The sequence below is a fragment of the Rhea pennata genome, chromosome Z (genome assembly GCF_028389875.1).
Source record: "Rhea pennata isolate bPtePen1 chromosome Z, bPtePen1.pri, whole genome shotgun sequence".
NCBI classification, from domain to species: domain Eukaryota; kingdom Metazoa; phylum Chordata; class Aves; order Rheiformes; family Rheidae; genus Rhea; species Rhea pennata.
This window is the reverse complement of record NC_084702.1, coordinates 5,791,267-5,814,377: the sequence shown is the minus strand read 5'-3', so window position 1 is coordinate 5,814,377 and position 23,111 is coordinate 5,791,267. Positions and strand designations below refer to the sequence as shown.

Sequence of the window (23,111 nt, the reverse complement as noted above, 5' to 3'; positions counted from 1 at the left end):
TTATAAAGGTGGATGAGACGATGTTAATCAAAACAGCAAAGCAGAACAGGTGGTAGGGGGGTTTTGGCCCCAGCAGTGGTGAAGGAAGGCTCCTTTAGCCTGTGTGGGTGGGATGGTAGTGGTGGCTGGACAGTCTCACCTGTTTTGTCACCGCATCTCGGTTCCATTTTTGACTTAGCGTTGCCAAGATCCAGTATTTTCCACTGTGCTTGAATGTGTTATATGCTGAAACACTTTTTTCCTGGGAGTGAAAACCAATAGTGGACCAATGCAATTTATTCTTACCAGTGACTGTTACTGCTCTGACTTTAGTCTTGCTTGCTCTGCTTTATTCTCTAAAGCACTCTAAAAAACAACAAAACCCAACAAAACAAACAAACAAACAAAAAAACTACCATAATTCAGGCTGTTTTATGGCAACCAGGAGTAACAGCATAAATTGTATATCTTGAACTTCTGAGTGTACAGCTCTTGATGTCTTTGGTCTAAAAAAAACGATAGTTGCTTCTCTAGTAGGCAAACCTTAGTAATGACTTGCTTGGATAGCAGCTAGTTAGAAAATGCCATAGACAGTGTTTAAGGGAATCTAGATGTAAAATCTTAAAACTGTGTTTGATTAACTAAAATACATTTATTTAAAGATGAGTGTTCCAATGTAGTACTCATTAGTAAATAAAATCTTCACTGTATCTATTGGACTGAAGAACTTTGTTTTCACTTTCATCTGCTTTTAGGACTCTAAAGAAATAGCAGGTATCCTTTTCTAAATTCACTTGCTTTTTTTTTTTTCTCTTAATGGAACTAAAGAATTAGTTGAGATTAGTAGATACAATATGTCCTATTTTCTGAACTTAACTGGTTTCTCAATTTTTGAATTCAGTAATTGCTGAACTAGTGTAATAAGTAGAAATGTAATATTATCTCCACAGAAGATACTGTGGTCGAAAGCTGTTTTAGCTCTTCTGCTGTACCAGTGATTCTTCACTAGTTTTAGTATTAAAACAAAACAAAACACGCTTTTGGAAACTGTTCATAGTTTACATTTTAACATGCTCCACATGGTAGTCTTAAAATAATTATAGGGTTGTTTGTGTTGGAAATGGATCTTTAAAATCACATTTCTTTCTCTTGCAATAGATACTCTTATATTTTTCAGGTGAAGCAGCAGTATAAATAGAAGGAATATAGCTAAGAACGATGTTTTTTTTCCAAACTAGATGTGAAATCTTCTGTGTAGGACTGGGAGGAAAAAAAAATTAGAAGGAATTCTTAGATCAGAACTTGAGTTTTGATATATAGTAGTATAGTAAGGGTATAAGTATAACAAGTTGTACGTTTGTGCAAGTATTGTATGGAACAGTGCAGTAAAGGTGCATGTGTTACGTAAATTGTAAGTACCTTAAATGAGAGGTGCTTTTTTTTCTTTTCTGAGGTGCTGAGATGCGCTAAGAACAGTGAAGTCTGCTGATGTAGCTTACTGCAATCTGGTGCATACAAGTATGCTCTTCTGTAGGAGGTTTCTGGCCTCATCGGGTGGCTCACAGGAAACCTCTCAGATCATGCTTTTTTCCTCTGAGCTGTAGAAGTCTTAAATATGTAATCTCTCATGTGCATCACTGCAATACCTGAGAAACTTGCAGACTACATTTTTTATTGATTTTTGCTTCATAAAATCTGTATGGACTTAATAAAAGTGAATTGAGATTTTCTGTTCTTTTTTCTTGATATAACAAGCAGTTCTTCAAACAGTCCTTCAGAAATTGTGGTTGGCATTGTTTTGGGGCTGAGATCAGAGAGAATGCCTTGCAAGCTTGCCACTGATATCAAAGCCTGAGGTATTTTATGTAAAAAAGGTAAAGGTCTTGATATGTGCTTAGGTTAAAAATAAACAGTAGGCATCAAGTCAGGTTTCAACTTTCTACCCAAGTCAGTATGGTTAACTATCAGGAACAAACCTATGCTGTTTTAAAAGGGAAAGCTCCTGCAAAATGCATGTGTTTGAAACCCTATATGAGGCAGTCTTCAAAAAGTTGAGTCTTTGTATATACACACTTACGAATGTGCGTATATATATATATATATATGTATATATTCATGAGTGTGTATATATATTCATCTTTAAATAAATGTGTGTGTGTATAATGTAAATAAAATTGGGTTAACCTATTACTTAGATTTCTTTTATCTGCTAACAAGACTTAAAGGGCAAGAAGGCCAGCCTGGATTTACATAAGTTTCAACTGTGGCAGCAGTTGGGAGTCTTTCCTATTTCTGCTTGTACTGTGGTGATATTTAACATCTGAACTGTTTATAATTAGCTGCAAATGGCCCATTAGCTTTATTGGTATCCACCTAGCACTATTCATTTGAAATCCAGGTGGGTTTGCAATTGTCTTTTACTTAAAGGAAAGAGAGGAAAAAAAAAAAAAAAAGCTTGCTTGGGAACAAAAGTAACCTTATAAAGAACTACCTCTTGCATTCCTGTTTATTGGACCAGTTATTTCTGTTGAGAAATGCTTGACTATTGCCACTTGTATGTCTACATGCTTCAGCAAAACTTTTGCAAGAAAACATACTAAATGCAGTTGGTGCAAGGTTTTAGTTTATTTTTAAAATGTGGTGGTATAGGATTTAAAGAACAGACCAGATTCTAGCAAAGCAGTTGGTCTTGTGTTCTGCATTTTTGTGGGCTGCAGAAGGCAGGTAAGGGGCATTATTTTTCAACAGTGCATGCTCATCTTAATGCTAATGGAAAATCTACTCTTTGAATTTCCTTCCTTTCTTCTTTCTCCAGTCTTGCAGATGTGAAAAAAATTGTGCTGTGGTTCCTCTTAGTTATGTGGTTCTTGTGGTAGTTTCCAGGCTAGATGCAGGAGTAATCCGATTGCGCTATCTTTAAATCATCTCTTAAAAGTAAGCATCTCAAATTGTGTAAGAGCAACTTTTGAACAGAACTTGGACAGATTAGATTGGAATTGCCTAAAATTCAATTAAGCCACACTGCATGGACGTGCTGGGAATATAAATACAATTACTGTAAATTTGTACAAACTGATCTGTTGCATTCTCTTGCTAATCTAACATACGGTACTTTTTGTGTCCATATTGCAGACGGCAACTCCAAACTAACATGGCAGTCAGACTGTGTGATGTGGCTTCTCTGCTTAGAAGTGGTTCGTGGGCAGCAGAGCCTTGGACTGGGGTCTGTGGGATTTTTCTTAAATTCTGTAGGCTACTTTTTTACATGTTAATAGTGCTGAGGCCATACCAAACTCCTTAAGTTTTCATTTGGCACTTTAACCCTGTTCATTTTAGGTTGTAGGTTGTCTCTATTATGTCAGGACCTAGAGCACGCTGAGGTACCACGACAACTTTTTCCTTAATATGGTGATCTCCTGTAGAAATTGAACTGCAGTGGTTTGCCTTTCTTCTAATGTCAATTAGATTTGGTGCTAATTCAAAACATCCAGTGGATAATTGGAGAGTAGTATTGTACTAAAATGGTTTTGGTATGGTCTGAATGCTAATTTGCAGTAACTTTAAAAACCTGTATACTATGTATCTTTGTATCTATTTTAAAACTGTTTACAATTTTTATTCTAAAATTGTTTTAAAGTTGTGAATTTCTCTCTTAAAATACTTTTGGATAAAAAATGAGATAACAGCTGAAGATATGGTTTGTGATTGGTGAACAGTTGTAGTCAACCTATCAATGGAATATGCATTATTTGTAAAAACGTATTAGTATCGCTTATTCAGACCAGATGGCTTTTTAGCTGAAAGACACTAATTTCAGCACACACAGGCAACTGCAGCTGTTCACTTGAGTGTTGGCTTAGGATTTCATTCTTGCCACCTGAACGTCAAAATAAATGTGCAATTAACTGAGAATTGTTTGTTAAACTTGCTAAATCTTGCTAATTTTGATCAATGAACACTTAATTTATTTTAAAATGCAGTCCTCGAACTTCAGTTAGAGCACAGTATTTCCGGCTGCTGGCTCTGCTGGAAAAAATAGCATTTTGAAAAGTAATCTGTCCTAATAGGCCACAGCTACTTTCTCAGCTTTTCAGCACGCTTATTTTGTCACGGGGCCAGGAACAGGTTGCTGCTAGGAGTGTGTCACCTAGGAAGACTGTAGCTATTCCAGTGGTAGCTCCTCAGGAAGACGGGATCATGGTTTTGTATTAAAAGCTCCTAACAGACATCTTTCCTTTCTCTTTTTGTACTAAAGTAACTTTTTCAAGAATATATCTGTGTGCAAAACATCAAAATGTCTTTCCAGGACCATCTGAATTATAGTTTAAGACACTCAATCTAACCTCTCTCTAATGTTTTTAGGAGACTTACTAAAATTATGTTTGCAGTCACTGAGTACAGTTGGTTTAGCTGTTTGGTTATGCATTGGTTAGACATACATCTCTGAACAGAGGAGTTAGATGAAATCCAAAGGTCACTTCCAACTTAAATTATTCTATGATTTTGGGATAGGCTTTATCATGTGAAAAAAAAAAATCCCCTGGAAATTTTATTGTGAAGTTGAATTTCAATAACTACTGGATTTTTTTTAAAAAAATGGAACTGTTTTGATCAGTCTTGCTTCTGTATTGAAATATTTATTAATGGATAACAAACTTACAGAATTTTCTGTTGTGAGTTGTCCTATATAGCTGGTCTCTGATTAGGCTGTCTTGAATATTTGGTTAGCATTAGAAAGCTACTATATTTGCAAATACTACCATTCAGTGAGTACCTAAGATGCCAGAGTGCTTTTTCTACATCTAGCAGCCACTGAGCATTTTTCTAAGTGACTGCTGCTATATCTACCAGCTAGTTCAATCAGTTACTTTGAGATGAAATACAACAGTTTTTGGAGTGGTGATCACTCACTTATTTTGATGTCTAACAGTGAATCCAGTAGAGTATCAAATTTAACTCTTGTGAGTTGATAAGGAAGGGAAGAAGTAGTGGAAAACAGTATGTTCCAATTTAATCAAATACGAAATGCATTAAAAACCTATTTCCAATCAGTGTAGGCAGCAGAGTGACCTAAGGGTTATCAAGGAAGAGTGTTTCCCATCACAGCACGTTGGTTTAGCTATCTAAGCATCCCTTTTAAAAGAAATTATTAATCTTGCTGTCTTCCCGTACTTACCAGGAATAGGCTTAGGACATAGTTAACACCTCACTATTTTTTTTTGAAAAATATCCATAAAACCAAATATTGTCATTTTGAAAACTAGATTTATGTTACTTCAGTTCTTTTTGTAAATTAACTGTACTGATTAGCCTTGCAGCTGGCTCATTCTGCATGGTAACTTCTGTACCATAAAGGCTAAGAATCTCCTAAATGAATTTGGGCAGGAGGGCAGAAATCAAATTTTGGCTGTTGATATCTTTCAGATAACTTCTCAGAGATACTTCAGTGACAATATTTACCTGTGTGTTTCCAAAATAGTGGTCTTGACTAACATCTAATTTTATTTTTATTTTATTTGTATTTATTATTTGCATGCAGAGAAGGTATTATACAGGCCTGGCAGTATCACTTCTCTATAGTGAAAAACCTTTAGATTTTTGCTTGGACTCTTCCCTAATGATTGTAAAATACGAATTTTGACAGTTCTGATTTTGTGTTTTTAGCAGGTAATTGCTGCCATGGAAACACAACTGTCTAATGGACCAACATGCAATAACACAGCCAATGGTTCAACTGCCATAAACAATTGCTCGTCACCAGTTGATTCAGGGAATGCAGAAGACAGCAAGACCAATTTAATAGTCAACTACCTTCCGCAGAACATGACACAGGAGGAGCTGAAGAGTCTGTTTGGCAGCATTGGTGAGATAGAATCCTGCAAGCTTGTGAGAGACAAAATAACAGGTATGTTGGTGCTGCGATTTTTTACATTTATTTGTCTTCCATCTCTAGTATTGAACTTTCAGCTGTATTATAGTTTTCTAACTCATGGAGTAAAGGCAGAAAAAATAAATGAGGATGTCGCTAGGCTGAAGGCATTTAGCTGTGTCACAATCTTGATTATACGCCAAAAAAATGAAGCATTTGTATCTGTGTTTCATCCAGGTTTGTATATGACTACTATAAATGCTAACAGGGCCTTTAAATCCTTAGGGCTAAACATTCTCAATCTTTAGAAAGAAGACTGAGATGTAGAAAAGCAGATAAACAAAAACTCAAGCAAACCTTTTGTTGTTAACTTTTGTATAGTTAACTCCATTGGAACTATGACTTTAGTTTTGTATCTGCTAGGGCTAACAAACTTTCTGAAGGATGGGAATTAAAACTGCTTTGGGGAAAAGGGTGGCTTTCTGGGTAAAACAGTTTTTGCACTGCAGCATTTATGGCAGTTTTCTTGAGAATACACACTTAAGTAATATGTGAGGTCTGAGATTACAAATGCGGACTGCAGAATGAGAAGCAGTACACCATGTCTTGTATTAGCACTTTATTTTAACAGCTGTTGCACAGGTCACTTGTGCACATCATTTCAACTAGTCGTTTAAATTTGCAAGGATTATCAACAGGAAACCTATACTTAAATAGAGTGAAAGAGTGAATGGCAAAGTTTGGCTTGTATCTCACTTCCAGTTTTCTATTCTTCAAGCTTTGTCCCATTAAAAATCTATATATATCTTACATTGACATTAGATATTAGCTGTGTACAGGAACATTGACTTGGGCCCTTTATACCTTAGCTTGGTGCAGTCTTCCGATATCAGCTTTGAAGAACATGTCGTTATGTTCTTGGTTGCAGCTTCTGAATGTGCTATTTCTTCTGTGTTTAAAAGTGTTCTTCCTCAAGGCTCCCTATACGTTCTTCATGTTTTGATCTAAGAGAAAAGACTTCTCTTGTACAGAAAAGTAGTTGCAGAATATAGGCATTTTTCACATGCTAAATCTTATTGTGAATCAGTGTTCCTAGATCAACAACCCTGAGTAGGAAGATATAAACTACAGCTTTTATGTATTGTATGGAGCTTCAGTGTCTTTCAGTTTTGTTCATGTTGGTGGAATGGATGTATTGCAGAGCTATGTTCCCAACAGAGCACAAGAAATACCAAATACTGAAGATTAAAAAACCTTCAGGCAGCTTCAGTACAGATCTTAGGACTTCTCCTTAGTTTGCAGCATTTGCTTTCTTCTCTTATCTTGTACTTGTTTTTCTAGTGTGGTTGTACCACCTACCAGCTTTGTCTGCATTGGTGCTAGCGCTGCTGTGTTACTGGTGGAAGGGTAATACTTAAGCAGAAATAGGTCAGGAAAAAGGTAGTGCGGGAATATTTCCCCATTGTTCTGTTCAGCTATTTCTGCATTTGCCTACGGTTAGCAGAGTGAAATATGTTAGCAACTCTTCTTCTAAGCTGACCATCTAATCTGCTGCATAGTGAGAAAAACTTCTGCTTCAACTTGTAACTATTTGCATATCACAATTACTTTAATTGCCAGGATTCACTGACATGTACTGCTCGAGTACAAATACTTGACACTTGAGTATTTTTCACAAGCAATTTTTTTGAGGACGCTTTTTGCTTTCATTGTTCTTTCTCTGCCCCTTGAAGACAAGAGTTGTAATGCTGTGTGATCACTTTTACTTGTGTTTTGGTGTGAGAGTACCCTGTTCCATATAAAGGGGATGTTTGGTATTGCTCACTCATGATTCTATGTCTTGGCTGTTCTAATCTGTAGACAGTTTTTGTCAAATTACACTTCTGTATTCCTAGGCGCAAGTTGGATTCAGGTCTCACTGCCTGACCACCTCCAGTTTAACTCTGCACAGTACCTGTGAAAATACGTGTTGCCAATTTTATTTATTTATTTTAACATTCCCAAAGAGAAGTAGCTGTACTTGTCTGCTCCCAAGATTGCAAGAACAGGATTCAGTTGAAGTCTTGGTCTCTTCTACTGACTGTACTATACATACAGCTTTTACTTTGAAAAGGAATTTCCTTCAAACACGGTATCTTGCTTAAAGGAGGGACTAATGCCTGTTTTTCTTTAAAGGGTGCTGCCAAAATGGATCTGTCTGTCCTAGTGGATTCAGTAGGCCACACTTCATGGCTCTTTCTTTTTTCAGTTAGTGATTACTGAAGTCCTATAGACCTTCTCTGAGGTAAGGACCATGTAGTGATACAGACTACATGGTAGCTAAGAGGCTATGTAAGGCCCACAATTGATCTTAACTTCCTTCCTATTTAATAGTTTCTGATTTTGATGCCTTTTAATGAAGGCTTTTTTTTTTCTTGCCCATTGAAACTTAAGGACCAGCACTGTTCTCTGTAGCAGATGGTTTACTTTTAAGATATTGGATAGGGGAAATTGGAGTCAGGCACTTCGTGGCTTAGATTTAACCAGCATTATTGCCTTCGTTACCAAAACCACTGCCTCTAGTTCTTCTGAGCTGACACTGGACTCTAAGAAACCTCATGATAGTGTCTGCTTTTCACTACAGGGAGTATTGAATGTGCTTGACTATGTCAGACAAACTAGACTAGATGCGGCATATTGCTGTCTTCAGCTAAAAGTTGATTCAAACAGAAAATGAGGCTTTCTTCTCTGAAGGTAAAGAATATTCAAAGCAAAAGATTTTTCCTTAATTGTTTCCTGTCTCTTTGTAACCACACTTCATCAGGGCCAGTGGGCATCAATCAGTTTGTGTAATGGCTAATCAAGGTGTTTACCTCCTTATCTTGGAGATCTGAGTCTACATATTTAGCATTCTTTAAGGTTGTCCTTACTAAACCATTGAATGTTTTTCCCAACTAAAGATTGCTTGAGGCACACAAAGATGGCCTCCAGGCCTTAATGATAAATACTCAAATTGCACACATCCTCCTTACATGATATTTTGATGTTTGGAGAAGCTCATCTTTCTTCTCAATGCCAAAAGACTCCTCCTCTGAAAATGGAGTAAGATTTAACATCAGATCCCTCATTTGAAGACGCAGTGTTTTCTCTGAAGCATAAAGTGATGCCTAAGAAGGATCCTTAAGTTAAATTACACTCGTCAGTAGTTTTCTCTTACAGAGAGAGAAGCAGTGTTTCCTCTTTATCAGACAGCAGCCCCTGAGCTTTCAGGAGCGTATGTTCAGCTGTCTGCAAACACACTGCATTGTTTGTTTGTTTTTTTTTTTTTTTTTTTTTTCCAAAAGGTGTCAGTGTGTGTGTGACTGAGAAATATTTCTGACCTCATAACTGCATTGGGAGCAATACTTCTAATTTCAGAAGCCAGAAGCAAGATTACCTTGTGTAAGTGGATGCTGGGGAGAAAGAGCTTTAGGTTTAGTCCTACTCTTCCTATTAATCTTCAGGTCTTACAGGGAGAGTGCTTGGGGAGCAAGTTCTCCCCCCCCTTTTTTTCCCCTCTAGAAGTCTAGAACCAGGGGATTGTTACCAGACTTTGCATGACTTTTGGGGTTCTTTACTGTTTTAACACCGGAACTGAGGAACTAAGGTATTCATCTTGAACTGCTGTAAGTTAATACTTACCAAATACCTTCAATCAATGAAAAGCTAGAAGGAGCATAGAAATTGAAATACGTATTTGTATAGACTAAACCACAGAATGAGACCTGAAGCAGTAAAGCATTGGTCTACCTTTGTTTAATTCAGGTTGCTCTACGTCACTACTGGATGCATCATCTGGCCACAATCTCCTTTCTTCAGGAAGTAAGACTTTGTGTAAAACATCTCAGAATGAAGAACACTTTTTTTAAGCAGATAAGACAACTCCAGTACAGAAGCAGTTCTAGGGAGTTTGGTATTATCTGCATGAGTGAATGAGAAACCCAAACAGTTCACAAAAAAGCATTAATCAACAACCAGGAACAAGTTCTTTAGCAATGAAATGTTAGAAGCATCCTGTGAGCTTTAACTGAATTATCCCCCATTTTCACCACTGGAGTAGGTTCAGCGCTGTGTTTTAAGAGTACCACAGTTCCTTAAAGCTGTCTGTGTATTTCAGGGTTCTTTCAAGTTAAGCCTGAGGGCCTCCCTGTCCCTGGAAAACCTCTTGGAGGAAAGGGAGGCAGTCTGTAGTTAGCTCTTCATTCCATGTGGGCAGTCTGAAGCTTTGTTTATTAAGGGCTGTATTGGCAATTTAAGCAGAGACTTTTTCCAGGAAGGGAAACTTACTTGAATGGTATCCTAATTTCAACCGATAGTTATAATTCTTTGCAATGTGTTGTCTATATAAAGTTTGTATCCCTTATCCCTGCTTATATAATGGTTTGTTTGTGAAGGAGGTAAAGAGCTGAAATGCAGAAAAGATGGATATACTTCTTTCCCTCCTAGTCATCTCAGAGAATGCAATGTACAGGTCAACTTGCTGTTGAGGTGCCTCTTCTAGCTGAAGTAGAAAATACTTGCTCAGCTAATGGGCAGACCCTGGCAATCTTCTCAGCAGGAATTGTAACCATTTGTTTACTGCTCTGTTTTATTGAAGGAGGAGAAATTAAACTGTGATGCTAATCAAGATTGTAAGATGTACTGTACATTAGTCTGTTTGGAGAACCCACCAGCAAAAGCAGCATCTGAGAAGTGGAGAATGAATTATCACCTATCATCACTTGCAAACCAAATAATTTATCTGAAATAATCATCTTGCACAAATATTTTGGGGTCCAAGTAAAATCTTAAATGCTTCTGACTTAATTCAGGCATGTTTCCAAGGTGCAGATATGTTAAGTACATGGTACAAAACTACCAGATAACTATTTTTAGTTCTGCAATGAATGGGGGACCATGGTCTCTACAAAGCAGCAACTGAATTCTTACCAGCCGCAAATGCGTTCTATTCTGCACTCTCCCTTTACTTTTAATGAAGTCTTAATTATCAAACTGCTTTCTAGCTTGCATCTATATAACAAGTTATGCATGTCCATCCTTTGGTTTAATCATTAGAAGCCTAAACTCTCTGATACTCTGATCTATTCAGCAGCTGTTTACAAATGCAAGAGATGGTGATAGCTGTCATTTAACACTTAATGTGGCAAACTGGATTAATTTTATAGTGTGACTTTTCTGAAACTTGAATAGCCAAAATGGCAATGAATGGGGTGGTATTATGAAAAGGAAGACTGCACTTCCTAACGCCAGCTCTTTTTTGAACTGAAGTGGGAAATCAGTTCTGTATCTGGAAAATAAATGCTTAGTTTTAGCATAGTAGAAGACCCTGCATGACTTGAGGCATTTACTTTTTCATTGCTTTCTCAGGAGTGCTTGAAAAGTTGTCACCTTTCTGCAAGCTCTTTAGAGGATTCACTGTGATTTCCGAGAGCTGTTCTGAGAACAAAGAGCCTGTTTGTGGTTCTCTGATTGCAGTAATGCATGTGCTTAGAAATTTCACGATCTCTTTATCTAAAAGAAAATGTTTGTTGACAGGTCAGTTTTACCTGCCTCTCTTGGTAGAGCATGTATGAACTAGTAACACCACATATATGACGATATTGTAAGTTTGCAGTTCAGTGTGCAAGCCTGTGTTACCTGTAAGACATGACAGGATATATTTAGAGATCAGCCTAAAATAGTGTTTCACAGCAATAGACTTGTATAGCTGAAATTAAGTATTGTTAATAGCTGCTTTCATCTAGTACAATGAGGCACTTTTTTCTATCTAGTACTGTAGTACATAATACGTACTGTGTTTACTGACATGTTGGCTTCTTCCAGATCAAAGGGTAGGCTTACTTCAGGACATTCTCACCAGTACCTGGGCTTGTTCTGCAGACTTCATCCCATAGAATGACTGTTACACTTACATGCTGGCTGGAAGCCTGATCTTCCTGTGCACCTTCCTTCAAAAATCAGTGTTACCACTTGGCTGATGACCAGTGAATATCTGTGGTGGAAAACAGATGGAAGGGGGAAGAATCATATTTCTTTCTTTTCTCTCTTTACTCCAGTCTAGAAACAATTGTAGTCTGTCTTGTCTTGTTTAATTCTGCATATTTCTGCATATTGGTCTCGTTTAATTCTGCGGCTTGCCCTCTACAGATGCTAATTTCCCACATACTCAGAATTGTCCTGTTACTGTTCTGTCAGTCATAGTTTAGATGTAAAATGCAGTACAGAAATCAGCAGGTGCCTAGAACTACAGTTTTGAAGATAATGCCTGCAAGTTGAATGTTTCCAGAAAATTGATGCAGCTGTAGCCAGTATGCCTGGACTTAATGTTTGTACAGAAATAGTTTTAAATTGTTAATACTGAAATGTCTCGTGCATGTTCTGTGTTGTTTTCCTTGAAGAGCCATGGTAACAAGTACAGAGGATTCTGCAGCAGAAAATAGCAAACTTGTGTTGAATTAGAAATGGTGATCTTGTCTGAGGAGTTGAGCTTTATCCCATTAAGTATTACTGCAATAGTAGTTCCAGTAATATTGGTCATAATTCAGTGTATGCTCCATGTACATATGTGATCAGGAGAGTGATCAGAGTCTAACGAGAAATACTTGGGATAAAGCTTTACTGCAGCCTGCCCAAACAGTTGTTTGAGGCTGTGAAATAGAAGAGGGTTTTCCTATTTTTTTTTTGTGAGGGGAAGGATGCTGTATTTGAGCAGAGCATGACTAGAAAATTGGTCTTGCAGAGACCAGGCCAAACAACTCCTGATTTGGGCATTGGTGTGGACCAAAGGTACTGCCTGGGAGACTGGGTCTTGCAGCAGGATGCCTTGAGTAGGTGTGAAATTGGCAATAAAAATAAAATAACTTTATATTCATATGTATGACAAAACAGACTGCTCGGTCTGTTCTTTTTGGAGCAGCTTGCTTAAGGAATTTCAAATATGGATTTGGGGAGGGTAGAGGAATGGGGAGTTGCTGTTAACACTAGCTTTTTAATTTTCAAGCTACTTCATGTTTTGAAGTCTGCAACTGTTAAAAATGCAGATTCTGCTGTGGCACAGGGACTTGGTGTTTTGAAGCAAGAGGAAGGTTTAACAGCAAAGAGTTGGCCTGTTAGCTGGTGATTGGAATAATGTTCATTTGTATGAACATGTTTCTTTCAAACAAACCTGATGTATGGATCCAGAGTGGTGTTGGTGGAAAATTTTCAAATGTGTTAATATCTTACGTCACAGTGTCTTTTCTCTGCTTGGGAGCATTGCTGTTTAATGTCGCCAGAAAGGATATAATGGAATTTACTGTGTTTTTTCATAGTAAAACGCATAACTTAACTGCATTTCGTGTATCTTCTGAAAGTGATTCATGCAGACAGGTAGCGACGAAGTAACTTATTATATGCTGTTCAAGATAGTGTTTTTGTCTTTTGCTCTTCCAAAAATATCCACTTCTTTTTCAGGCACATACTGTTTTCAGAAAATTTTAGACTTTCAGAAGTTTCTAGGCTGCATTTTTTTTCTTCAAATAAAAGAGTAACTAAAAATGGCTTGACCTCATGTCTGCAGAGACTGTTTTGGAGCTCTATTACTACTTAATGAGCTCTTAGTATTGACATTGATGTGAAAACTATTTTTAAAGTGGTTAAACTGTTTATTCAACAGTATTTTAATGTGATTTAATGAGTTGATCTCAGGATACATAGTATAAGCACACACTTAAAAGTGCTTTAAAACAGGAACATTTTTAAGACTAAATGCAATTAGGAATGCTTTCTGAATGTAATGAATCAAAATGTCCATCTTGATGAATCATTTTTTCTCAGCAAGCACTGTGCTTTTTTATGGGATTAATGCAATATACGTATTTTCTCTGGCACTCTCCTGCAGACAAAGTTAAAATTTACTGTCATCAAAGTGAGGTGATTTACGAGAACCCCAAGGCGGCGTTGCAGTGTTTGAACTACCAGCACTCCTACTGATATCAGATACTCTTGGGTGCTTTTAGCAGTGATAGTGTTCTTTGTTCACATCTTTGAAATCCTCAGGTTATGTACGTGGCATGTTTTATCAATCCAAATGCTTCCTGTTAGGTGCTTCTAGGTATATTACAGGTATGCTTTGAAATACCCTAGTGATTCTAGGTCAGTTCTTGTGAATAAATGTTAATTATGATGTAACTACTATGTTTTAGGAGACCTCAAGTAATCACTTTGTGGGTATCTGAAATGTTTTTAAGCCACTATGGCTTTTCAGTGTGTGAGACTAGTGCCAAGTATTTCTAATAGTTCAGACTTTTGTTTTGGTGAAGTCTGGCATGCTGTGGCTAGCAGTTACAAGCTTTTTTGGAAATGGGAATCCTTAGAGAAAGCAAGTACGTACTTTTCATCGCTACAATAAGTATGTAAGATTTCCTTTTGCAGATGGTCCTAACAGGCTTGTGGTCAGCCCATTATGTACTGAAGCAGCTGATGTATCATCTTATAGAAGCAAGAATCTGAGCTTTCCTTAAATTAATATTTTTATACTTAATCTACTGTATGGAAGCATTAGCTCTACATTTAGTACATCATGATGTACTAAGACAGCTGGCAGCTCTTACACCACAAGTGTTTCAGGTGACATTGTGTTCCTCTACATAGCTGTAGGACAGGGACTTACTATACTGTTGTTCAGATTTTTTTGTCTCTGTGGAGTATGCCAAGTGTGAATTGAAGTGATAGAAAGCTCTAGAAGTCAAGAAAAGAAGAAAATAGTGTGAGCCTCTGTGTTTTTTTGTCATCATTTAATCTACATGACAAAGGAAAATAGCTGATACAAATACAACTGAAATCTTGGATTTCATTTTAAGGTTTATTTGAGATCCCTTTTGCATTTGATCACTTTTATGAGTTAGAGTCAAAGGCATGGTTACGTTCAAGGGTTTCTACGTTTTATTGATAACTGCTTCAGCCACTTTTTTTTTGAGATCCTGAGCAGAACTATGACCAAAACAGAAGGACTAAGAGGACTTGGAATTTACCTACTTTTCTGTCTAAGTGTCCAGTTATACTGAAAATGAAAGTTGCTTTATTCCTGCTCTCTGGTACCACTCCCTCCTTCATATAGATTCATATTGCTTCATATAGATTAAGCAGCAGCCCTCCTGAGATGCATTTGAGGTGTAATGTTGCTTCATAATGGTTATCTATAGCAAGATGTGGATGTGTTTTTGGTTTTTTCTTGTTGTTTTTCCTGTTTATTTGCCCCCTTGCCCCTTATGTGGGACTAATGCTCTAATTTCTTGCAGATGAATTTGGCTGTGTTCCCATAGAGATTACTTCATGGCTTGAACCTGATATACATTTTTTTTCCTCCTCATATCTTGTGCGTATTTGCTAACTGCAATGATAGACGGCTTTGTTTTCTACTGTCTGCTACTCCAGATTAGTGGTTATTCTTGCATGTTAATCACTACTATTAAAATCAAAAGAAGTGTACTTCCCTTTGAGCTATTGGGAGGACACAACTTTATTACAAGTTAGCATAATTAAATTCTGTCCCTAGCCTGAATATTAGTATTTTTGTAAGAAATGCCAGTAATTTGATGACTATTTTTCAGTCAGCAAAAACACATTGAAAGCCATACTACAGGTAACTACTGCAGAATGTCTTTAAAAAATTTTTAGAAAACAAACTTCTGATTCTGACACCTTTCAGGATCTATTTGTCTTTCAAAACTCTGCAGCTAAGTAGCAAATAAGAGCCTAAAATGAAAGGTGGGGGGGGGGAGGGGTTAAAAGAACATCCAGTATTCAACAACAATATATCTTAATGTTAAGAATGGAAAGGAATTTTTGCTCAAAACTGCTGTATTTTTACTTGTATGCACAAATGCTTTCACAGTTCTGCCTCCCTTTATTTAAGGTTACTAGAAGCTAGAACAGGACAAAACATGCATTTTTTGACTTGTCATGCTCCTTGCCAGGAGCAAGTCATCTCTAGGACTCATTACCACTAGCAATGGTAAAGACTAAGGTAAGATGGTAAGGTAGCTGATTTAGCAAATTCTGAGGTCTGTTTTTAATCTTAACACAGTTGTTTCCAGTTGCATCACAAGCCCCTTTGTAAGCAAGCATGCTTCTTAGGCCAGTCACTTTTAATTTCAAGCAGTCCATATTTTTCTTACCAGTCCTGTTTATGAACCCAAGAGAATCAGTAATAGGAAAGACTATCAGTATTCAGACTTTTTTAGTGGCCGTAAAGAAATATTTTAGTATTTTGCTTGTGTGCAGAGGCATATGTCTTCCACATACATTTGTGGCTTCCAAATGTTCTACAGGTTTGTTTTTCAGGTCATTATCTCCTTGTTTGGATGTAGTGTGTCTATGAGTAACCCTCAGTTAACTTTTTTCCCCTCCTCCCCTTCCCTGGCTTGCTGAACTTGTTAAGGTTTATGAAAACCTCAGTATCTACTACATCCTCTCTTATGAGTACTACTGTTGCCTACTCTGGCGGAAATACAAAACTATCACTTCATTTTTGTACCTGATATCGACAAGCCATAAAAAGCTTCCAGGAAAAATAGCTTATGCTGGTGAAGTAGCAGGTGATGGTGTTAGTCACTTATACATGAAAAGCCATTTGAGGTATAACGCAAGAGAATGGTGCTAAGTTGGTGGGAGAATTGAACCCCTCTGAGATTAAACTTAAATTTCTCTTGCCTAAAAACTTGGATTTATACCTTTAGTAATTGCTGCTTAATTATGGATTTAGTCTTCGTGTATGGCAGAATAAACTATTTGTTGAGTACTTTGGCCAGTACTTCATCCTTCAGTCTTTCTGATTTAAATTTTTCCAGATTAGGAGCAAGAATTGGGCTTGGAAAAGTGGCACTGAGGTATGAAAATTAAAATCTAGTAGCGAACTTTTATGCAAATGTATTTGTGATAACTGGTGTATATGTGTATCGGTAAATAAAAGCCATCTACTTAAAATACAAGCAAACTGCTATTTAAATGGGAATTGCTCAGTGAATCATGCTGTTCCTTAAATTTTGCTGAAGCTGATTTTGAAGTGCAGTTCAGGTCTTGCAATGTGAAGTTGAAAGGACTGAAATGTAAATTATTAGTGTTAAAAGTAAATGGTAAGCAAGCAGCGCTAGTATTCTGTCCTAATTTCTTTAGTTTCTTTCACCAGAGGCCATAGCTGTGTAGATAGAATGTTAGATCATGCTCGAGTTTAATAAATCGCATACCCAGATGTGCACTTTTAGCCTGATTCAGTGTCAAAATAAAATGCTTTTGGTAACCTCTGGTGGCTTAAACCAGACTCGTTTGTCAGGGATGGCTTGTGAAGCTGCAATAGCATTTCTTTTTGACAGTTAGTAAAATAAAATAAAAGCTAGGGCTGGCTGACTAGCCCCTTCTTTGCAGACAAATAAGTGCTCTGTAAACTGTAGCTTGGGAGCATCGCACTAGCATCTTGTGAAGCATGCAGATGTTTTGAATTGCAGATCTAGACATCTAAAAGATCTTGTTTTGTGGATGTTTTAAATTCCTGTAGGTGAAATCCTCTTTATCAAACTTCAGTCCTCCGTATGCATCCATTTGAACATAGGCCACAAATACTGCTCATTCTACTGTCCTGTTTTTGCGCTTTTGCAGTATCGGAGGCTGTGACTACTTGCTGGCTTGCAGGTAGATTTAAGTGTTATGTCTCTTACAGTGGATGGTTTATGCCACGCTATTTGTGCTTTTGTACAGTTGGGGAAGGCACTTACTCTGCCTGTACCCTGTTTGCTCAGATCCATTCTTCCCTCTAGTGAACATTGAGGAGGCTTGTGAAAAATGATATGGGTCCATTGATGGAACATGGGATATGGAATGAAAGCCTTTAGACATACGGTAGTAATATTAAAAGTATCAGGCAAATTTATTTTAAAGGCATTCTTCCACAAGTGTGCACAACATTAAAAGTGATGAAGAAAAAAATAATAAAAAAAATCTTAATGTCAGGTTGCTATGAACTTGATTGTTGGTACTCTTTACAATGGTAAAAGTTGGTTTCTTCTCATGGTATTTCAGGGGATCTTGGCCAACCAGCTTCTATTCAGAGAAACAGAAGCTTACAGCTTTTAACCAAAATATTCTTCAAGTAGAAGAATATTATTGAAAGTAGACTAGTGACAGGAAATGTATTAATGTTCACTAGGGAACAGGCATCTGTTTCAATCATGGACAGCAATCATGGACAGGCACTTTAAATCATGGACAGGCTGACAGATCTTCAAGGAGTAAATCTGTTGAAGGCAGCACATAGAACTGAAATTTAGTTATTTAAAAAAAGTTCCAAATCAGTTAGAATTTTTCCATACTCCCTCCCCCGCCCCAGTGTGGGTTTACAGACACTGATATTCTGCTCCTTAACATTGTTTCTTAACTTCAGGAGTATGTTTCTTCACTGTCAAGCATTGATGCAAATAGTATATCATGTTTTTGGAAGATGAGCTTTTATTTTTTTTTAAGCATTTGTGTTGTGTGATGTTCCAGTTCTTGCTGGCCTTATCCTTTAGCTCATTATTTTATTGTGGGAATATCTTTGCAAAAGTTTAATAAAATCACAATTTCAGGGAGGTGAGACTATTGTTTTTTTTAAAAAAGGAGTTTTTTTAGTTTTCTGGGGTATATGATGCAGTGTTTCTTTTTAAGGTAAATTCTTGTTTTGTTAGATTGATTGTTCATATTCACTTTCAGATGTATTAATAACCAAATGTAAATATCATTTTTTATGATTTTATCTTTATGTAGAATGTGTCATAGTGTTAATTTGAAATTGAATAATTTCTATAACAAGAAAACACAAATTAATGTTGATAGCTGGCAAGTTGTGGAGGCTGCTTTTTCTCCTTTATCTGTTAAGTTGATCAGTAAGTGAACAGGACCAAGGGGGGGGGGGGGGCACAGCTTAAATCTTTTTTTTTCCTTTCCTTAAAGTAAGCTCAATTTATGTCAGAACTCATCATTTATAACATTTTAAAACACCTATTATTTTTATTTTTCAGTAGAAGAATGATCAACTTAAATTCTTGATTCTGTTTTGTTTGGTCTGTGCATCTTACAGGAATCTTCAAAAAGTCTAGACAAAGTGTAAGATTAGATGGTTACTTTAGTAATCAACAGGTAGTTTGAAACTAACTTGTTCAGCCCTTGCATTGGGTTTTGGTAGCTCCGAGAGCCAAGGACTCCCTCATGTGTTGGGTGCACGACGCTTTCAAAGATGTCCTGTGTGTGGCAAAGCTTGTCAAAGGACTTTTGGTTGCTGTGAGTTAAAAGAGCATATTGAAATAATGCAAATATTGACCCTAGAAAAAAAAATGAACCAATGGTAACTTCTCTAGTACCAAAACTGCTGTTTCTGCAGTGTTTGGTAGTGACCAGATAATATTCCCACCACATAGCAGTGGAGTGATGCTGAAATATAACACCATCTGTGCACCCAAACAGAAATCTAAAATTCTACCATATGGGCTGTGAACTTTATTTGGGAAGTCAGTTTTCGTCAGAGTGCATAATTGAGAAGCCTATCTTCAGCAATATCTGTTAGGATAGGAGAGTCACAAGGACATGGATTCAGTAGACAACAGGGCAGTGGCAGGAGACTCTGGAACGGAAGATAAGCACCTCCTGTATTGGCCTAACATTGGCTCTGTAATCTTGCTACTGTGCAGAAGACTATAGGAATCTTTTTCAGGAGCTTGATAAAATGCTGCATGACCACTGAAAACACAGCATTTGAGTTTACTGTATGATTGTAAACTCCCAGGAGCCTTTCTGGTGTGATAAGTCTCTAGCTATATTTTAGAAGAAATGGCTTTCAAGGGTGATGCTTAACATCTGTGGAGCTAGAGCCAGTGCTTGTCTGCCTTTCAAGCTGTTCTCTTAAGGTGTAACAAGAATTATAAATGATACCTGAGCACTTTAGATAAACTTTAACAGGACTCCATAGTTCCCCATTACTATTTATTCAGCCCAGTAGCACTGAGTAAAGAGTTTTTGAAGCTGATCTCTTCCCATCACTGAAATTAATATTATTCTGAAATAACTGTAGGCATTGGAGATATGTTCCCTCTTAAGTTGTGGTTCTTGGGTTGAAAAAGCAACAAAAGTATTTGTCCTACTCCCCTATCTGTTATGAAATACACTGTCACCCTTTGACCTGCAGAAGGCAGCAGCTACACAGTAGTGACATTACCACATCTTCTTGCTTACAGAAGTTGTCTCTTGTTGTTAAACACATTAGCCTCACTTCTTGATTGTTTTATTTATTTACTTGCACCTGTTTTCCCAGTTTATGGGTACAGTAGTCAAACAAAGGGAGAGTTTCTCTTCTCTAACTTGTACTTCAAGGAAGTTGCAGTATCTGAAGACTTTTGTCCTCTGTCTGATTCCTTTGTGAAGATGGAGCGTGGAGAAGTTCAGCTCTTCTATGCGACTGTTATGTTAGAGTTTTAGAAGACAAGCTCTAATCAGCCACTGCCTGTGGCTGCTGGAGCTGCTTCCACAGGGCAAAAGGCAGGCAATGAAGGTTGGTGAGTGTGCTTTTTCTCAAGAGGGAAGTTGAGATGGAGGCTTTTTCCAAGGGAAGTTGAGAGATGAAGCTATAGAACAATTGCTGGGGTGGTGTTGGGCTAAATGACAGAGTTCAGCTGTTTGGACAACACTCATTAACCTAATAGTAGAATATTGATGCAGGTTGTTGGAAAGAAGCAACCAGGTTTTTGATAGTATGTCTTTCTAACTTTTCTTAAATTCGAGTGTAGCTGAATTAATGTTTGGAAATAAGTTCTGGATATCACTGAGAAATGGGAAACTTGGAAGAAGCAGCAGAAATGATTTGAAACTGAGCTACTCTGAGGTAGAAATAATCAGTTTGTTTATAGAGAGCCAAGCCTTGGTCATGTTACCCTGCACTTGTCTAGTGCAGTTATTTATATTCGATGTTATTTATAGGTGCTGTCCTCAGTCCTGTAGTTGCATAAATGTTGGTCAGGTACGGACCACTACTCTTTACAGCCCAGCTCTTCAGTTATCTGACAGTAGACAGATAATATAAAGTGATGACAGCTCTTAGACTGCAAGCGCTTCATCTGAACGTAGGAAGAGTTGTATCCCATCCTATTAAGAATCTTGTAAATTCATAACAAAAGGGAGCAATGTCAATTCCCACTGGCAGAAATGAGCTGTATTTAGGATGGAAGTGAAATTTAAGTGAAACCTTTGTTTCAGTTAAAGTAAGCTGAAAAAAAAATGGTGACCTGTTGCTCTGTACTTTTGCATGATAACATACTATTAGTTTTCTTGTCCAGAGCTGTTCTGATGGAACAGGTCTCAATAACTGAACAGTTTCCTAACCCAGAACTGGGAATGCCATGGGATCCTCTGAATATGTTTTGTGTGACCAGGTGTTTCATACCTGAAACTCTTCTTCAGGAGAGGACTTTTCCAGGTAATAGATGCTTCAAACTTCAGACAGCTTCAGTATTCTTTCTTTCTTTGTCATGGCCAACTATCTCTTGATTATTACTCCATTACAAATAATTTGGATAGTAACAGTAAGAGGTCAAAATTGCCTTGTGTCTCCAGATCTCCTGCTCCTCCTCAAATTATGAGAGAACTTTCCATAGGTAACTATCTGTGACCAAATGAAGTGAGCTATTTTGCAGTTGCTTTTGAGCGCTTTCTCTGTTCAATTAAGTAATTGAACAGAAGCCTTTATTAAATGGTGTAAAAAGCTGTGCTTCATAGAAATACATAATTTAATGTAGTGGTGGGTTCTGTATGCCACAGTCCTAAGTTATCTAAGAAGGAACTAGGCTCAACTTGGATTTTGCTAAACAACTAGTCAGGTTTCCCAATCTCTTCTGCCATTCCTTCACTCCCATGTCATATCTCCAATAGCCCAACCTAAGTCCTTTCATGAGCTTTACTTCTAGAATTCAGTTCCCAAGTACAGCACACCTTAGATTGACTGTTGTAATCCTACCTCCTTAGAAATGTTGACGCAGTTATTGGAAACAGCCAAAGAATCCTTTTAATTAGCAAAGTTCTCTAGAGTGCAGTTATTCCTATTCAGACACCTACATTTTTTTTTTTGTCTTCAGATGGAGCAAGATATGGGTGTGTGCTTTTTTGGTTTCTTTTTCTAATTATATTAGAAGGACTCTACTTTCAAGAATACAGTTGCTATTTTAAAAGCAAAACATTACGAATGGACACCAGACATCACACTAGTGATGTGACAACTTTCTGTGTGGATCTTGCTGGGACATTGCTCTAAATGTTACTTAGCAGAAGATTTTCTTCAGGCTTTTATACCTGTGTGCAATATTTGAGTAGGCTTCCTTTATAATAAGCATTTATAAAACAACTTGAGCAGGAAAGGACTAGTTCACTTGGTGATTCTTCTTTTTTAACTATTATGAAATGGAATTTGCACTTTCTTAAGGCAGAAAACCGTGATGTGACGTTTTTGAGGCACAACAGTAAATGCAAGTATGCTGTGACTATGGTTATACCTTCCTACAAATTTCTTTTTTTTATTTGAAGTTTCATTGGTCTTAGAGTAACAGGTACCTGTAAAAAGTCTGTCTACTCCTCTAAATACTAAATATTCCTTACTTCTCTCATTTAATGTAAAGTTACTCAGGGTTTGTCTAGCATGCATATGCAGTCAGTCTCTAAGTTGTCCCTTCAAAGACTAATTAGAATCAAATGCAGTTCACAATCATTTTTTGTCCCACATCTCTAACACCATTTTATATTTTGATTCTATTGTGAGAAAATACCTTGGCTTTATCTAATAAATTACTGTTTAATTTGCATCATCATATCTGGTGGTCAAGCGATACAAGCTTTATAAAGCTCATAATATAATATGTGAAACGTAAATATAAAAAATTTCTTATTATACCTTATGCTTGCTTTACCAGTTTAAGTTTTATGGTAAGCCACATACTCAGATGCTGCATAGTGAGCAGTGATCCACTTAGAGATGAATATAGAAAGCCTAGTTTCAAAAAGACTTCTCCATATAAAAGGAGCTTTTGCCATATATGCTTGAATTTTATTTTTTTACAAATGCCAGCTATGGAAAACATACAATATAATTAGTGAATGTGAACCTTCAAATCACAAACTTTAAGTCATACCTATATAAGGCAGACAGTGAATATAGGGTGCAGTTTTACTTCTATGTTTTATTTTTTGTTATCAAATT

General features: G+C 37.0%; 1 protein-coding gene across 1 annotated transcript in view; it reads left to right on the top strand.

Moving 5' to 3' along the window:
• The first annotated feature begins 5,643 nt into the window (after nucleotides 1-5,643).
• The window catches only part of ELAVL2 (ELAV like RNA binding protein 2), a 47,087-nt gene continuing 29,619 nt past the window's right edge, over nucleotides 5,644-23,111 (top strand). The window contains exon 1 of the mRNA XM_062599228.1: nucleotides 5,644-5,884. Within this exon, the coding sequence (XP_062455212.1) occupies nucleotides 5,659-5,884 (226 nt within the window). The 5' untranslated portion in view covers nucleotides 5,644-5,658. The remainder of the gene's footprint in view (nucleotides 5,885-23,111) is intronic.